Genomic DNA, 18,771 nt, shown 5'->3' on the forward strand with positions numbered 1-18,771 from the left:
AAAAGACACACACAGACTACAAGGAAGGGGACAGAAAAAGAAATTGCCTTGATGGCCCTAGAGGGTATTGCACTAAATGAAGTAAGTCAGATAGAGAAAGACAAATACCACGATTTCACATACATGCAGAATCTAAAGAACAAAATAAACAATAATAACAACAAAAATGGAAAAAAATCATAGCTACAGAGAATATTTTGAGGGCTACTACACAGGAGGGCGATTGGGTGAACAGTGAAAAAGGCCAAATGGATTAAGAAATACAAATGGACAGTTACAAAATATTCATGGAGATACAAAGAGTAGCATAAGGATAGTAGTCAACAATGTTGTAATAAATATGTAAGGGGAAGAGGGAGGGATACCTGATTTAGTGGGGTGCTTGCTTGAGCTCTAATCACTATGCTGTACAACTGAAACTAATATATTATTATATGCCAACTGAAGTTGAAAAAAAAACTCATTGAATTGTACAATGTAAGTATGAGCCACTAATTGTCTATTATATTTCAATAAATCCTGGGAAAATTTATACACACACACACAGAGAGAGACAGAGACAGAGAGAGAGAGAGAGAGAGAGAGAGAGAGAATGTTATTGTCCAAAAATTCATGATCAAAATTAATAAAAATGGTATACTCATTCATAAAACAAAAGACAGGGTGGCTGAATAGATAAGAAAACAAGACCCTTACATACGCTGCCTACTAGAGACTCACTTCAAGATGAAAAGACTCACACAGACTGGAATTAAAGAAATCGGAAAAGATATTTCATGAAAATTGAAATTGAAAAAATCTATTTAAAGGTTGGTACACATGATTATTACATTAGAATGTAAGCAGGAGGGGCACGGACATTGGAAGCAGCCTAGAAGAGAGACTCATAGATTAGAACTCAATAGTCAGCAATGTAATGGAATGTATTGATAGACGTAGAGCACCTGAAACAAAGAAGGTGATAGTTCTGATCTACCCAAGTGTTGGTTATACCAAGCCTGGTATTTTGCACTTACAGACACTACACAGTTTCAAAGAAGGAGGAGGGAGGCTCAGAGTGAAATTTGTCTTCAAATATTGAAGAGCTATCATGTGGAAGGAAAATTAGATTTCAGATTTCTGCTTTGGCTCCTAGGAGTCTAACCAGGACCAGTGAAGCAGCTGAAAGAGTACTAATGTGGAAATTAGATAGGCCTGAGTACAAGTGTCAAAGGACCTATGGCCTTGGAAAAATTTAGTCTCCTGAGCCTCGGTTTGTTTATCTGTAAGATGGTGATTCTACTTTCTTCATAGAATCTGGTAAATACAGCAAATAAAGTATACTAATATCTGGCTATATTCCTAAACTAAGAATTTAGAATTGTAAATGAGACTACAATCTGTAAGCATTGTACGAGCTTCCATCCCTTTCCCCACCCCACCCTGCATGCCCGGGTTTTCCTTTGCTTATAAGAGATGATACCTTTTTATCTTTAGTCCTTCCAAACATTCCAGGAGTTTTCCTCCTTTAGACTAAACACAGCACAGTGGAGCCCTTCCTGCAGCTGGGTTTCTCTGATAGGCCCTCCCTGCAGCGGGTCCTCTTCGCCCTTGTACTCTGCTACCTCCTGACTCTGACCAGCAACTAGTTGCTTATGCTGATGGCTGTGAGTGACCTGAGCCTGCACACGCTCATGAACAACTTCCTCTGCCACTTGGCCGTGGTGGAAGCGGGTTTCACATTGAGTGTGGTGCTGCTGCTGCTGGCCAACCTGCACAGCACGGGCACTGTGGTTGCAAGGTCCAGCTGTGCACACTGCTGTGTGCTCTAGGCCAGGCTCACCTCGTAGCACACCCGCGGCGCCCTGGCCCACGGCTATGGACTCGGTGGCCTCACTAACTCTGTGGCGCAAACGGCCACTCCTGGCCGTGCAGCCTCTGTGCTTGCTCTGCCAGGTGGCTCAGGCCGCAGCTGAAACACCAGTGAGCGCCAGAAGTTTGCTGCCCTCGTGGTCATCCTTCTGGTGCTGTCCGCGGTCAACCTGGCTTCATGTGGCACGGTGTCCCTCCCTGCGTGGGGCATGAGGTTCAGCTGGTGGGGGCGGGGAGGGGGCGGGGCGGGGGCAGGGGCCAGGGCGGATCGGAGGAAAGCGGTGGACACGTGTGAATCCCCACCTGACAGACGTCTGCCTGTTCTACAACTGGGCCATCTACACTTTGCGACCCACGCAGAGCTACAACTGGAAGCTTTTCTACACCATAGTCACACCTGCCCTCAACCCACTCATCTACACCCTCAGGAATAGGGAGTGAGGGGGAGGGGTGGGTGGTAGCAGCTAGGAGGCTACTAGGGAGTCTGGGAAAGGGCAGGTTGGCCAGCGAGTAGGTAGGGGAGGAAACAAATCCTTAGCCCAGGGCCTGAGGATGGGAATGCCCATAGGAAAGTTAGTCACTTTAGACTGCAGGTTATTCGTTTCTGTATGAGAATCTGCAAGATTTGTCCTCGGGGAATCCAAGGTTGATGGGGGGAAATCCCTTCCTCCCATTAGGAAATGTTCCTGTGCTTAAGAGAAACCCATATGTCCTCTATATAAAAAGGTTTAGGGATGGGGAAAGGGCCCTTGGACTTTCTCCTAGGCTGACAAAGAGAGAAAGCATGATTTGAGGAAGAACTCAGAGGATACTGTAACCACACCATCAAGAGTCCATTTGCTGGTAAGATGACATGTGACATGATGCGTAATGCTAGCTCTCTCTTCTAGTCTGTTGGAAGACACCACCCATGGCTCTGCCCTCAAGATTCTCCCAAATTGACAAAGAAATCATAAACTCTACCTTACAGGAGACTTTTATCCAAAAAATAAGAACCATGGTCTCCGATATTGGGAAGTTCTTCCAACTTAATGACCACCTAGCCAGGTGACTGGTGACCACTACAGAGCAGTTGACCCATAAGTTTAATGAGGAACACCCATCCCTGTGGTTTGTGCTGGGTGGGGTTACGTTGGAAACTATTCTTCAAGGAGGTGGTTCTTGAGCAAGTTTTAAAGATAAGAAGGCACTACTAGTGGAGAAGGTGGACATGTCTCAGGTTGTGAGAAAAACATGCATGTGTCCAGTAAAGAGACATGAGAGGTACAGTAAGACAGAAAAGTAAATCAAGGAAGTAAAATGGAGGAAGGGACTTTAATTCCCAAGAGAGAAACTGGTGGTGAAAGAAACAGAAAAGGAAGAAGCTCAATCAGCCAGAACCTGGGCAAAGTGTTTGGGTCAATCCAGAGACCAGCCCCTACCCCCTTCACACAAACTGATACCCCCAACCTAGAGAAGATCTGCTAGACCATAGGCAGGCAGGACAGACACTGGTCAACAGTACCCCACCTTTCAGAAAGTCCATTCCCTTCTGAAGATTTTAAATCTGCCCCCAAGAATTCCCCTCTAGAGACACAAACTCTCTAGATCCTCAGAGAAAATATGTTTTCATGCCCACTATAATCTCCAGAAATAAAAACGGTTTTAATTGGGTATGGAACAGAGAAAGAGAGTAAGATGGGGGCATGTTGTCAGGTTTCATTTTACATCAAACAGCTTAAATAATGAGAGGGGAAGTAGTTTAATTGAATTTCTAAATTCTTTATTAATTACATTGTGATCACGTCAGAGTAATTAATTCACTTCATAATCACTTCACTGTTCTCTACAAGTAGTAGAAATTCAGTTTGGTTCAATAATTATCACATGACATGATAAATGAAACATTAGGTTAAACATAGACAGAAACACAGAAATTAGTAGAACGTGGATCCCAGCCTAAAACTTACTATGTAGTTGGGTAGGAAAGGAAATAGAAATTTTTCTATAAATCAGAGGGAACTAAGAAAGGATTAAATTGCAAGCTGGCTTTGAATGCTATCTCTAATGTGCCTTAAATTTTTATTTTCTATTTTCAGTGAAATACACAATCCTGACACTTAATCAATTATGTTAGGATCAAAGAATCAAAGAGTTAAAAAGTATTCTGCAGTCTAACTCCCCACTCCAAATCTATTCTTGATATTTATCATTCTCACTAGTTTTGAGAAATCATCAAAGGATGTGGTTGCTAAGAGCTGAAAGGAAATAAACTCTTTGCTCCTGATATCACCCCGTCCCCAGGGTGGTCACCCCCCAATGCAGTAGTATGTCAAGAAGAGTAAATTGCCCCTTCTGATGCCATAATCTGCCATGATCTTCCCATCTTCCAGTCTCTTTCCATTGCAAGTCACAATCTGTTTCTCAGGGGTTATAGCAGTCTTCTTCTTGATCAGCTCTTTCACCTGGGTCACTGAGCTGGATCTTTGCACCTGGAGGAGATGCCTATGCCCCTCATCACCTGCCTCTACCAGAAACAAGGGCAGCTTCTCATCACTGGGCTTCATCACCTTCAGGGTGAGGTGGATGGTTGTCTCCTTGTCAATGCCATAAGAGGATAGCTTTCTCGGGGGCTTTAGGATCTTCGAGCCCAGGCAAAGGACCTGGTCCTGCACGGGAACACCGGTCTTAGACCGGACATGTTCGTTGATCTTCTTGACTCTGTCATCTGAGCTAGCAGTAAAGGTCATTAATTCCCCTTTTTCAGAATGGACATTCACCTAGACAATGAAGGTCAAGAGACAGTTACTAAAAATACTTACCCCATTTTACACTCGTTCTCCCTTCTTAATTCCCCCCACTGTTCACTGCCTAGCTGGTCCTTCAGCTCATTTATAACAAGCTGTGTTCCTCCCTTTCTTAGAACGCCTCTCTTTGAATTTCCAGCTTATAACACAAACAAGAAAATTAGTCTTATTCCTTATAACCATACCTCTTATTCATCACAAAAATATCATTAATAATTTGCCACCATATTTACCTGTCTCCTCTCCAGATAAATTTTGTCAAACGTCAAAAAATAAATACAACCAAAAAGCATCCAAAGGTTTACACTAGACTCTAAAAACAACTCCCAAAAAGAATTTCCAAGATTTGACACCCTAATGGGATACTCACCAGGCTGCCCTCCATGACTATTTTAGAAGGAAACTGGTTAGGACACATATTGTCTGTACTGTTAGTTTCTTTTTTAATGTCTCATTACTTTATAATAGTAACTTACATATTATAGTAACACTATTTTCAATGTTACTTGTTCATTTGTATTTTCTGTATTTTTTATCTGCCTATTGTAGAATATGATTTTGTCCTTTAATTAAAACATGGCCTCACTTACAGAAAGTAGGGGCTAATTCTAAGTCATATTTAAGTAATGTGAAAATGTGGACGCTAACCCCAATGTTGTCTCTTGAAAGCCTGCGAGGGCCTTCCTCATGCTCCATTCAAAAATATCTTCCCAACTTAGATGTCACAGACATTTTTTCCCTGGATTGTCACTACCATAATAAGCATTACCTTCATTCCAAGTTCTCTTAATGGTGCAAATATTCTTACATAAGGTAAAGTATCATTAACACCTTAGGATAAATTAGTTTTGTGAACTTCTCTTTGGGGAAGAGAAGAAAGCTTAAATTTGAGAGTCCTGGATCCCTAAACAGGATAAGGGAAAAATCGCTCAAGATTATATTTCCACAATTTCAAATCTTGTCAGCCCTGTTGAGCACCAAGCCCACTCCCACTTCCTACCACATATCCCAAACAACAGCCAGCCAGTCTGACACAAAAGTGAACTCAGGAGCCAAATGACTAACTTCTCTTCACAGAACATTCCTTTCCATTCTGTAGATTTCGATGCCCCTTTACTAAGCCTTTCAAGCCACCCCAACTCCCTGAGCACTGTCCTTCACCCATTCCTGAGATCCCCATCTCTTGGAGGTGATTCCCCTTTCCCTATCTCCATTATCAAATCTCAACTTACACAGAGGCAGGAAGCCATCTCTGCAATCAAGGGAGCAGCAGAAACCAGAAACCGGGAAAACAGAAGATTAAGAAAAAGGACCTTGTGTCCAGCTTATATACAAGCAACTTGGAAATCCCCTGAACTGGAAAGTCCCTGCCTGTTTGTGTAGCTTTCTGGTGCCCTTTGTTCTTGCATAGTCTCATGAATTTTCTTTCACTTTCGCTGGAGCAAGTCGACAAACAAAAAATACTTCATGATCAATCACTTGATCGGCCGATTCCTTTTACCTCCCTTTCCAAACATGGATGGTTTCCCTGACCCACCACTCCCAGTTCTGACTTATGACTGTCCAGCCTCCAGCCCTGGGCCCTCATGGCTTAAAGACCTTTAATACTTGGCGGTCTTCTCCTGCTGCTTTTAGGAGCCCCCAATCAGTCAGGGGCCTACAGGAGAGCAAGGTCACCCAGGAAAGGACAGTCAGAGTTGGTGTGGAGTCATGGGACCATGAGCAGCCTGTTCACACTATCCTGGCAGGATGTGTAAAGCATGCCTTGAGAAGACATAGGATAAATAAACCTGGATCAGTCCTGGAGGTGTCACTTGCTACATAAACTTGAGCAAATCTATTCATCTCCTTACATATTAGTGATCTGGTCTATAAAATGAGACGATGATGATTGGAGAGAATTCCTAAGTTTCTTCCAGGCTCAGAAAAGTATTTAAAATGTCCTTTACAAAGACCTTTAGGTTTCTGAGTCTTGAGCTCTCTAACATAACTCTTCCTATCCTGTCCCAGAACCTGTGAACCAAATCCTCTACTTGAGAACAATCAAATGCTGACCCCCACCTTCCACATGCCAGAAGTATCACACATTCACTCTCACACCATAGTACCTTTATTTACTCACCTTGACTCCTGGTTACTCCCACTGTTTTGATCTCAGAGATGCTGCTCACTCCTCGGCTCTTGAGATTTGGATTGGGACAAAAAAAAAATAAAAAAAGGAGTGCAGGGAATTTACTCAATGACTCTGATCCTCTTAGCATTCCAAATTAATCACTGCCCTATCCCAAACTCTCAGGACATTGCCACGCAACCCATTTTTTAAAAAGCATCATCAAAAGCATCAAGCTCCAGATTTTTTTAAAGTAAAAAGCCTGCACAAATGCCAAGTTATCATGTTTATTTACTGTGTTTTCACTGGCCATTTACTGTACCTTCATTCACTGACAGAGTGACTGCATAGAGTAATGGGACCTGAGAGCTCATTCCAATATTCTCAACAGCTTAACATGAACCATGTTTTTCTATTTGAAGCTCTTATTAGATAGTCAGTTGATAAAATTGGAAAAACTGGTTATTATTTAAATGTATCTTGCGGAGTTAGTCATACTTCTTTAAACACATGAGATGAGTGCAAAGCAGGAAGAGTCCCTAATGGAATAGGCAGGAAACCTTGGTTCCTGCTATTCTCCTTTCAGATATCACTCCAGGTTTCTATTGTCCCCTGCGTTTAGAAAGCAAGATTGTGATCTTTGGCTGTTGCAATAGGATTTGGAAATTCTGAAACAGCACCAGTGGGAGGCAGGAAATGTCAGATCAGGGGGAAAGTGATAGGGAAAGAGAAAGCCCTGCAGCAGAATAGGAATGGGGATGGGCCTGGAAAAAGAGAAAGTAAAAGCTGTACAAACCCTGACTGAAATAAACTGCTTTCACATTTCAAATTTTATCTGCAGATCAGTATGTCTAGCTGTTTCCACGCATGGTTCCCTGAATTCTCTGCATATCTTTGAACACTCCAAGCTCTCTGCCACCAGGTCATTGAGCATGCCTCTCCCTCCAACCTTACCCCCAATGCCATGAATTTATAGGAATGTGCAATGTAAACGGCATCTCATCCAGGAAGCATTCCCTAACTCTCTTACCTATTCTGGGTTAGGTGCCCACCTTCTGTCTTTTCATACTCTCTCTGCAAGCCTCTTAGAGCACATTTCTCCAGCAATAGGATTATCTGCTTACTTGTCCTTCACCCCCAGGAAAGAGTAGAAATCTTAAGGACCTGACCTCTTCCTTGCTTCTTAACAAAGTGTCAATCTTTTTTTCCCTTCTGTATCATAATAAATTATTTTAGAAGCAGAAAGATCTGTTTTCATTTTCCCCTCTAACAAATTCAGAAAAACAGCCAAGGCCAAACAGACATGCCAAACTATTAACTAGTATCTTCAGTACTTCCCAGGTAAGCTGTTTGGCACAGTAAATATTTACTAAAAGAATGAATTAATGAATAAATACCTGAATAAGTGAGTAAAACTTGAAAATATTTAGGATTTATTATGTTTTGGGAATTGCACAAGATATTATTAAATGTTACCTCATTAACTGTTTTAGCATTCTATTGAAGTATTAGTACCCTTCTTGCTAAGCAAGATGCTAACTCACCCACAGTCATATTAGTAGTAGCTGGTGAGCAAGTGTTCTAATGCAAATCACTATTTCTACAGTCCTTGTCTCCTTCTTATCATATTATGATTCATTGGAAAGAAAAGGGGGAGTGCATGCACATGACTGCCTTTTTTTTTACAGAAAGGTACAAGTTGGGGAAAGGAATATGGAAAGATAAAAGAAAGCAGAGGATGCAAGGAGACTTGGAACAAGTGAGAGCAAGAAGAGTTTGGGGGCCTATATGTAGGCAGGAGTATCCCCAGGTGGCACACCCTGCCTGGACCATCTTACACTTCCCTACTCGGCAGAGGTGAGCAAAGAGCCTGTGAGTACAGGAGTCAGAGCCTGGAAGAAGATCACATCCTGCTGCAAAGTAGATGAGACCTGTTGTCCCAGGACTGTGAGTGTTAAAAGATGCCAATGTGATGCAACTCCACGTGGCAAGAGTGGAACCTCCCATTAGACCTGGAGATTTCCAGCGTAGAGTTACTTCGAGGGCAAGCATGGAATCCTTCCAGGAAAACTAATTCAGGAAATTCCCTACTCAGAGAGAACCTGGATTCTTAGCAACAGTATCCTTTCAAGTAATAAAATAACAAATCTGGACTTTGATCTCTCTTTCCTCTCTCTCTTTCCTATATGAAATTCCCTCCCAGCCCAAAGCCAGGGTGAAGATTGTCCCAGACATCTTGGTGCCCTTTGCTGACCATAGGTAAAATTTCTTTCTAGGACCTGACCTCTTCCTTGCTTCTTAACAAAGTGTCAATCTTTTTTTCCCTTCTGTATCATAATAAATTATTTTAGAAGCAGAAAGATCTGTTTTCATTTTCCCCTCTAACAAATTCAGAAAAACAGCCAAGGCCAAACAGACATGCCAAACTAAAATGACCCAAATACCCTTTAGTAATAGGGCAATATATAACTAAATTGTAGAATATCACTAGCAGTAAACATAGATGGATTATACCTATGAGCAACAATATGGATCAGTATGCTAGAAAAAATACTGAGTGGGGAAAAGAAAAAAAAACGCAAGACCAAGAAGACTACACAAAGTATGTTACTGTTTATAACTTTTAAAAACAAGCGAAACTAGAGGAGTGGAAAAATGGCATAGATGATAGGGGCTTTGTTCACCCCTCTTGTGACCACATCAAAGTTGTGACAGAAACACGGAGCAAACAGCAAGGAAAGTCACCCACTATCAACATAAACAGAAGCACTGCAACTAGGGAGAGAAATAAGAAACCACCCTGCAACAGGAGAAAGTAGGACAGGATGAGTGGGACAGAGATTGTGATAGTACCAGCCGACAGATGCAGACACCTTTTAAAGGGATTGTGTCCACTAGTGGACTTTCCCAGTGACAGACCTACTGGCTCTGAGCACCATCGCCCAGTCGGCTGCATGGGGGCACCAGGGACTTCCAGGGGGACACTGAATTTTTGGGTGATGGCCGGAGGTGGGGATCTCTCCTGGGCAGAAGTGCCAGAGGTATCCTTTGCTCCCCTGTTGAGCCCTTCCCCCTCCCAGTGCATGGACGCAGCATCGCCATAGCTGAGACATCATCAAACTGGATAACAGAGGTTGCTCTGCCCAGAGGAGTCCCTGAAACTGCCTTCCCAAACTCATGGCCCCACTCAAGCCACATCCAGCTGTGTCCTCAGCAAGTCAGGTGCTCTTTGCTGAGCAGCGCTAAGACTCACACTAGTGGCAGTTGGCCTCATTTCTGACGTGGCCCCTTGAGGCAAGTATAAGCACAGCATCTGTGGATTGCTTGACGAATCTTAACAGGTAGCCCCAGAGGGGCACAGCCTGGGGCGAAACGTGGTCTGCTGCTGAACCCCTCTCAGGACTGTGCCACTGGACACTTACTACACAACGCCATACTAATAAGACCGGGAGACTTAGGAGCTTTGCTGAGTACATAGAAACAGATACAGAAAAGCAGCTAAAATGAGAAGGCAAAGAGGCAGAAACCATATGAGAGGACTGAACAGAGATCCAGGAATAATGGAGTCAGGCCATCTAACAGAGGCAGAGTTTAAAGCACTAGTTATAAAGATGCTCAATGAACTTAGGGGAAAAGTAGAAGAACTCAGTGAGAACTTTAAAAGAGATAAAAACATAAGAAAGGAAATGGAAATTATAAAAGGGAACCAGTCAGAAATGAAGAACATGTTATCTGAGATGAATAGTATATTAGAGAGAACTAACAGAGTGGATAAAGAAGAGGATCAAATCACTGATATAGAGGAGGGGGAATACAAGGACACTCAGTCAGAATGGCAGGAAAAAAGAAACCAAGACTATAATAATAATTAAGGAGCTTATGGGATACTATATTAAATGTAAAAATATCCGTAGGAGTACCTGAAGGAAAACAAGATGTTGAAGAGCTATCTGAAGAAATAATGATGGAAAACTTCCCTCACCTGGTAAAGGAAATAGACATACAATCCCAGGAAATGCAAAGAGTCCCAGGATACAGGAGCCCATAGAAGACCACACCAAAACGCGTCATAATTCAAATGCCAAGGGTCAAATACAAAGAGACAATCTTAAAAACAGTTAGGTACCTACAAGGGAGCACTCATAAGACTGGCAGCTGACTTCTCAAAAGAAACTTGCAGGACAGAAGGGCTGGGCAAAAAATATTCAACATGATGAGAATGCAGGATCTACAACCAAGAATACTTTATCCAGCAAAGCTATCATTTAGAGTTGAAGGACCGATAAAGAGTTCCCCAGACAAAAAGAAGCTAAAAAAATTATCCACATAAAGCTAGTATTACAGGAAATGTTGGAAGGACTTCTTTAAGAAGCAAAAGCATGTATCAAAAATGGGAATAAAGAATGGTAATAACTACAAATGGAAATGAAAACACGATGACCTCCAAATCTATAAAATACAACCAAAGCAGTTCTAGGAGAGAAATTCATACCAATACAGGACTACCTCGAGAAACAAACAAAAATCTCAAATGAACAATGTGACCCAATACATAAAGGAACTCAAAAACAAAGAATAATCAAAGTCTAAAGTGAGCAGAAGGAAGAAAATAACAAAGGTCAGAGTGATAATAAATAAAATATACTAAAAAGCAATAGAAAACATTAACATAACCAGGTAGTGGTTCTTTGAAAAGGTAAACAAAATTGATAAACTTTAGCCAGACTCATCAAGAAAAGAAAAGAGAGGGCTCAAAGAAGTAAATCAAAAGTTAAAGAGAAGTGACAACTGACAGCACAGAAATAAAAATGATTATCAAAAATAATACGAACAATTATAGTCCAACAAATTGGACAACCTAGAGATATGGATAAATTTATAGAAACATGCAATCTTCAAAGACTGAATCAGAGAGAGAGAAAAAAACAGAAAATCTGAACAGCTAATAAAATTCAATCAGTAATCAAAAAAAATTCCAGCAAACAGAAACCCTGGACCAGATAGCTTCACAAGTGAATTTTACCAAACATTCAAAGAGGAATTAATACCTAACCTTTTCAAACTATTCAATCTATTCCAAAATAATGAAAAGTAGTGAAGGCTCTCGAACTCATTTTACAAGATCAGCATTACCCTAAGATGAAAACCAGATTAATACACTACAGAACAATATATATATATATATAAATATTATATATATATAAATATTATATATATATGCCAGGAACACTGATCAACATAGATGGAAAAATCCTCAACAAAATATTAGTAAAATGAGTTCAGCAAGACAATAAAACATCATAAACCATGATCAAGTGGTATTTATTCCTGGGAGGCATATTTAGTTCAATATCCACAAATCAATTAACATAATATACCACATAAACAAAATAAAGAATAGAATCATATGATAATATCAATAGATACAGAAAATAATTTGACAAAATACAACTTCCTTTTATGATAAAAACTTTCAGCAAAGTGGGAATAGAGGAAACATACCTCAACATAACAAAGGCCATATATGACAAACTCACACCTAACATCATATTCAACAGTGAAAAGCTAAAATCTTTATCTTTCAAATCATGACCAATACAAGGGTGTTCACATTCATCATTGTTATTCTACATAGTATTGGAAGTCTTAGCCACAACAATCAGACAAGAAAAAGAAATAAAACACATCACATTAGAAAGGAAGAAGTAAAACTGTAATTAAGTGCAAATGACATTATAGTATACATAGAGAACTCTAAAGATTCCACCAAAAAGAAACCCCCGTTAAAACTAATAAATATAGTAAAGCAGCAAGATACAAAATTAATATTCAGAAATTGGTAGCATTTTATACACCAACCTGTACTTGAAAATCTATTAGACATTGAATTAAAAACTTGAAGAAGCAACAAATAAATGAAATAATATATCATGCTCATGAATAGGAAAAACCGACATCATTGAAATGTCCATACTACTAAAAGCAATCCACAGATTCAGTGCAATCACTATCAAGATACCAATGGCATTTTTCACAGAACTAGAACAAATAATTCTAAAATTTATATGGAACTGCAAAAGATCTTGAATAGCCAAAGCAATCTTGAGAAAGAACAAAGCTGGAGGTCGCATTATTTGATATCAAACTATACTACGATGCTTTAGTAATTAAAACAGCGTAGTACTGGCATAAAAATAGGCCATAGGTCAATGGAACAGAATTGAGAGTCTAGCAATAAGCAAATGCCTATCTTGTCAATTAATTTATGACAAAGGAGGCAAGAATATAAAAAGGGGGTAAAACAAGTCTTTAATAAATGGTTTTGAAAAAAATGGAGAGATACATGTAAAAAAAATTAATACTGACCACCTTCTTATACCATATATAAGAATAAACTCAAAATGAGTTAAAAATCTAAATATAACACCTGAAACCATGAAACTTCTAGAAGAAAACATAGGCAGTAAGCTCTTTGATGTTGCTTTTAGCATATTTTTAAAAATGTCTCCTTAGGCAAGGGAAAAAAGAAAAAACAAACAAATAGGTCTATATCAAACCAGAAGGTTTTGCTAGCGAAAGAAACCACCAACAAAATGAAAAAAAGAAGCTAATGAATAGGAGAAGATATTTACCAATAATACATCTGATAAAGGGTTAATATCCAAAATATATAAGGAATTCATACAACTTACCACCAAAAACCCCCAAACAATTCAATTTAAAAAATGGGTAGAGGACCCGAATAGACATTTCTCCAAAGAAGACATATAGATAGCCAGTAGACATGTGAAAAGGTGTTTAACATCACTAATCATCAGGGAAAAGCAAATTAAAACCACAATGAGATATCATCTCACACTGTAAATAAGTAAACAAGTGTTGGCAAGGATGTGGAAAGAGGGGAACCCTCGTGCACTATTGGTGGGATTGTCAATTGGTGAAGCCACTGTGTATAACAGTATGGAGGTTCCTCATAAAATATGTAGAACTACCAAATAACTCGCAATTTCACTTCTGGTTATTTATCCAAAGAAATCCAAAACACTAAATTGAAAAGATATGTGAGGAGCTTCTGGTCAAGATGGCAGAGTAGGTAAATGCCGTGCTGACTGCCTTTCACGACCAAATCAAAATTACAGCTTAACTACAGAATAACCATCACTGAGAATCACCTGAAGTCTAAATGAACACAAGTTTTATAACTAAGTATATACAGTAGAAGCCACATGGAGATTGATAGGAGGGGCAAAGACATAGACTGGGCCAGTTTCACATCCATATGTGGACAGGTAAAAATCAGGAAGAAGTTCTCAGTTATGGAGGTCCCCCCTAAGAAGCGAGGGGTTTGAACCACACACCAGGCTCCCCAGCCCAGGGTTCCACTGTGAGGAAGAGAAGTCCCCACAACTTCTAACTGTAAAAACCAGCAGAGATTGTGACTAAGTGAGAAGGAGGGGTGCAGGAGGGTTGTAGGAATCCCTGGCACTTCTCTTAAAGGGCCCGCACACTTGCTAATGGGCTCACTTACTTGCTAATGGGCTCACTTACTCTGAGCCTCAGTGCTGGGGCAGCAGCTAGAAAGGTGCCAAGGACATACAGGGAGGAACTTAATTGTCTGGCTTCAGGCCAATGGCTACAACGGCAGCCATCTCTCAGACAGAACTGCTGGTACAACCCATTATTCCTTTTCTGAGCCCTCACACTACCTATATCTGAGTCTCCATCAGCCTAGCTAACACTGTTCTTTTGCCCTTTTTGATTCCCTGAGACACACCCCTCCCCGCCCCCTCTCCCCACTGTACCCAACTTGCAGGTCCACCCAAGCTGCTGCCAGTGGCTTTTCCATACAAACAGCTTGTCTTGCCTCATGCTGTGGACTTTCCTAAAAGCTCATAAAGGTTCACAAACCCCAAACAAGCATCATCTGGCCTCAGCATGCCATGTGCATTTTGCTAAGCAGCCCCAAGCCCAGCACCAGTGGCAGCTGGCCTCAATTTATAGCTTAGCCTCTCTCAGGCAACTCCAAGCCCAGCACAAGTGACAACCATCTGCAGATCATCTTGTAGCTCATACAAGTGGCCCCAGACAGGGCACAAGCAATGGCTGACCTTAGCCTGAGCTAGAACCCCTCCCAAGAGGCCCCCAGAACCAACACACCTGGTGGCCAGCTTTAAATCACTAAAGAGCACCACTCAACACCTTCACAAATGACACACCCAAAGGGTAGACTCAGAAGGCATGAGAGCCCTGCTAAAGCAAATCCTGCGCCATAGGACAGCCCCTGCACAACAGATCCTTTACTGTACTCACAGCCAGTCCTCACAACCAATCAGACTGAGGATCAATTCTTCCCATTGACATGCTAACAGCAATCAAGGCTCAACTATAACAGGAGTGCACATACAATCCACATGAGAAACACACCTGGAGAAGATGATTAGGGAAACTTTGATACTGGGCCCTAAAGGACGCCTACTACCTAAGGCCACTCTACTAAGACCAGGAGATGTAGCAGGTCTACCTGATACATAGAAGCAAACACAGGGAGTCAGCCAAAACAAGATGGCTAAGAAACATGTCCCAAATGAAAAAAAAAAAAAAAGGAACAAAACATAAAAACAGCTAAACAAAATGGAGAGAAGAAATCTACAAGATGCACATTTCAGAACACTGGTAAGAAGACTGCTCAATGATCTCAATGAGAACTTCAACACAGAGATAGGAAACATAAAACAGGAGATTAAAAAATAAATATATAAAAAGGAACCAGTCAGAAATGAAGAATATAATAACCAAAATGAAGAATACATTAGAGGGGGAATTGGGGGACTAGGAGAGTGGGGTGAAGGATTAAAGAAGTACAAAATAGTAGTTGATAGATGTTCACATGGATTCGGTGCACAGCATAGGGAATGCAGTTAGCATTAATATATTGGCTAGGTAGAAAACTTGAGGAGAGAACGAGCAATTAGAGGGATCATTTTATAAACTATATAAATGTCTAAGCAATGTGCTATATATTTGAAACTAATTAAAATAAATAATTAAATTTATTTTTTAAAAAAGAATACATTAGAGGGAATCACCAGTAGCTCAGGTGAAGCACAGGATTGAAACAGTGATTTGAAAGATAAAGTAGAAATCATGCAATCAAAACAGCAACAAGAATAAAGAATACAAAAAAAAAGAAAGAAAGAAAGAATGAGGATAGTTTAAAGGGCCTTTGGGACAACATCAAGCATACCAACATTTGCATCAGGGGGATACCAGGAAGAAAAGAGCAAAAGCAAGAAAATGAAAACCCATTTAAAGAAATAATTTCGGAAAACTTTCCAAACCTGGCAAAGGAAATAGGCATACAAACCCAGGAAGCTCAGAGAATCCCAAACAAGATGAATCCAAAGAGGTCCTCACCAAGACACATCATAATTCAAATGCCAAAGCTTGAAGACAAAGAGAAAAATCTTAAAAGTAACAAGAGAAAAGCAGTTAGTTACCTACATAAGACTGCCAACTTATTTCTCAGCAGAAACTTTGTAGTCCAGAAGGGATTGGCACAAAATATTCAAAGTGATAAAAAGCAAGGACCTACAACCAAGATACTCTACCCAGCAAAGCTATCATCTAGAATCAAAGGACAGGTAAAGAGCTTCCCAGACAAGAAAAAGCTAAAGGAGTTCATTATCACCAAACTAGTATTACAGGAAATGTTAAAGGGACTTATTTAACAAAAAGAGGAGAAGGTAAAAATATAAATAATAAAATGGCAATAACTACGTATCTATCGACAATTAATTTATATTTAAATGGATTAGATGCTCCAATCAAAACACATAGGGTGGCTGAATTGATGAGAAAACAAGACCCTTACATATGCTACCTACGAGAGGCTCACTTCAGATCAAGACACACACAAACTAAAATTAAGGGATGGGAAAAGATATTTCATGAAAATGGAAATGAAAAAAAAATCTGTAGTAGCAATACTTATCTCAGACAAAATGGACTTTAAAACAAAGGTCATAACAAAATACAAAGAATGACCCAGTAATTCCATTTCTGGATATTTACCTGAAGAAATCCAAATCGCCACCTTGAAGAGACATGTGCATCCATATGTTCATTGCAATATTATTTACAATAGCCAAGATATGAAGACTACCTGTGTATCTGTTCAACAGATGAATGTATAAAAAAGAGGTGATATATACATACATATATATATATGTGTGTGTGTGTGTATACACTGCAATATTACTCATCCATAAAAAGAATGAAATCTTGCCATCTGCAACAACATGGATGGACCTAGAGTGCATTGTGCTGAATGGAATAAGTGAGACAGAGAAAGACAAATACCATATGATTTCCACTTACATGTAGAATCTAAAAAACAAGATTAAAAAAATGTCAAATGTAATTGTCAAATGTAATTGAAAAACAGAAGAAAGGGAGTAAAGGAGAACAAGAGGTTCAACTTTTCAGGTATACAACAAAAAAGTCATGGGGATGTAATGTACAGCATAGGGAATATAGTCAATAATATTGTTAGCATTGTACAGTGTCAGATGGTTGCTGGATTTATTATGGTTATCACTTCTTTAGATATATAAATGTTTAATAACTATAGCATACACCTGAAACTAATATAATATTGTATGTTAGCTATTTTAATAAAAAAATCTTTTAAAAAATTATTTAAAATAAAAAATGAAATTTGAATTCAGAAATTTGTGAAATATACCAAAAAGTTTAGATATTAGACTAAAAAGATCACATATCATTATGAAACAATACTTAATTATCCATTTAACCAAAGTGACAATAAAAGAATTCAAAGACAAATACAAAAAGTTACATAATTTTTAGCAAAACTTCAGTTTTTATTATTAAAAAGATTCAGTTTCTTAAGTAATAAGAACATGATTAAGACAACATAAAACACAGAAAATTATTTTAATAAAACATAGAATTTTTGCTTTCTAGGCAAAAAAACCCAAAACTTTTTGTAATACCTTATCAGGAGTAGATCAATAGTACAGGAAAACCGTCCTTTTAAAACAGAGAAAAGAACCAAACTCTAATTCTGCATCACCTTACTTTTAATTCTTAAATTCACTTAATTAAATTTATTCCAATCTTATTGAGCTTTACCACATGTAAAATTTCTCTCTCAAGATTCTTTTTCACAAAACTTCTACAATTTTCCTTGTCCAATTCAGTCTGTTTCTGGTCTCTTACTTATTCAGAAATAACCAACTTTTTTATCTGGAGAAAATGTCCAAATTTAATACATATGTACATACAGGGATGCCATAAAAATATGAGACCTGAGGACACATGGGCAGTTAAGACTCATATGCTGTCTTGAGCTAAGGAAAATGGGGAGATTGTGGTTTGAGACTTCAAAGGGCAGGAAGGCAATTCAAATGGAGATACAAAAGTAAATATTTGGTAAATCAACGTTAGCTGGGTCACCAATGGGACACAGAGAGGACTTAGAAAAATGAGACTTTGCTAGGTTCTTCCCTGTCTATCACATTCTAATTCATATTAACCTATAGTTATCTAGGATGGTATCTCCCTTACTGGAACAGGTACTCTATCTGAATTCCTTTTAGGCAGTTAGTTGGTAGATCAAAGGTTTTTCTAAGTCTTTCAATTATTAAAAATAACCAGCTTAAAATAATATCCCAAAAGGCATATTTTGGGATGGCAAACTCTGCTTCCCCTCACTAATTAATTAATCCATGTTTTACATCAACCATCCTTATTCAATACATAAGTCTGAGTTACCTATGGAAAACTCATCTGTTTTCCATCACATTTAGGGTTTCTTCACTCCTAGACAATATTTGACCAGGAAGAACAGGGGAGGAGAGGAGCTTCTCGGTGGTGATGTGCCTGGGAAAGAGAGGCTGAGTAAGAAGAAGAGGAAGAGAAACGCCCACGTGGTATGACCTGACAAGTACCTAGGGCAAGTTTTCATAAGACAGGTTAGAATTCACTGGTCTGACAGCTCTC

At 39.5% G+C, this 18,771-nt stretch overlaps 1 protein-coding gene across 1 annotated transcript; it reads right to left on the minus strand.

Annotated features, from left to right (window-relative positions):
- Positions 1-3,591: 3,591 nt before the first annotated feature.
- Positions 3,592-5,999, minus strand: UBD (ubiquitin D). Its single transcript, XM_016120733.2, has 2 exons — positions 5,870-5,999; positions 3,592-4,610 (listed from the first exon to the last, which is right to left on the minus strand). Exons 1-2 carry the CDS (start codon positions 5,885-5,887, stop codon positions 4,140-4,142), a joined length of 489 nt encoding a protein of 162 aa, XP_015976219.2. The 5' UTR covers positions 5,888-5,999; the 3' UTR covers positions 3,592-4,139.
- Positions 6,000-18,771: the final 12,772 nt, after the last annotated feature.

The sequence above is a fragment of the Rousettus aegyptiacus genome, unplaced genomic scaffold (assembly GCF_014176215.1).
Source record: "Rousettus aegyptiacus isolate mRouAeg1 unplaced genomic scaffold, mRouAeg1.p scaffold_m13_p_1, whole genome shotgun sequence".
Taxonomy (NCBI): domain Eukaryota; kingdom Metazoa; phylum Chordata; class Mammalia; order Chiroptera; family Pteropodidae; genus Rousettus; species Rousettus aegyptiacus.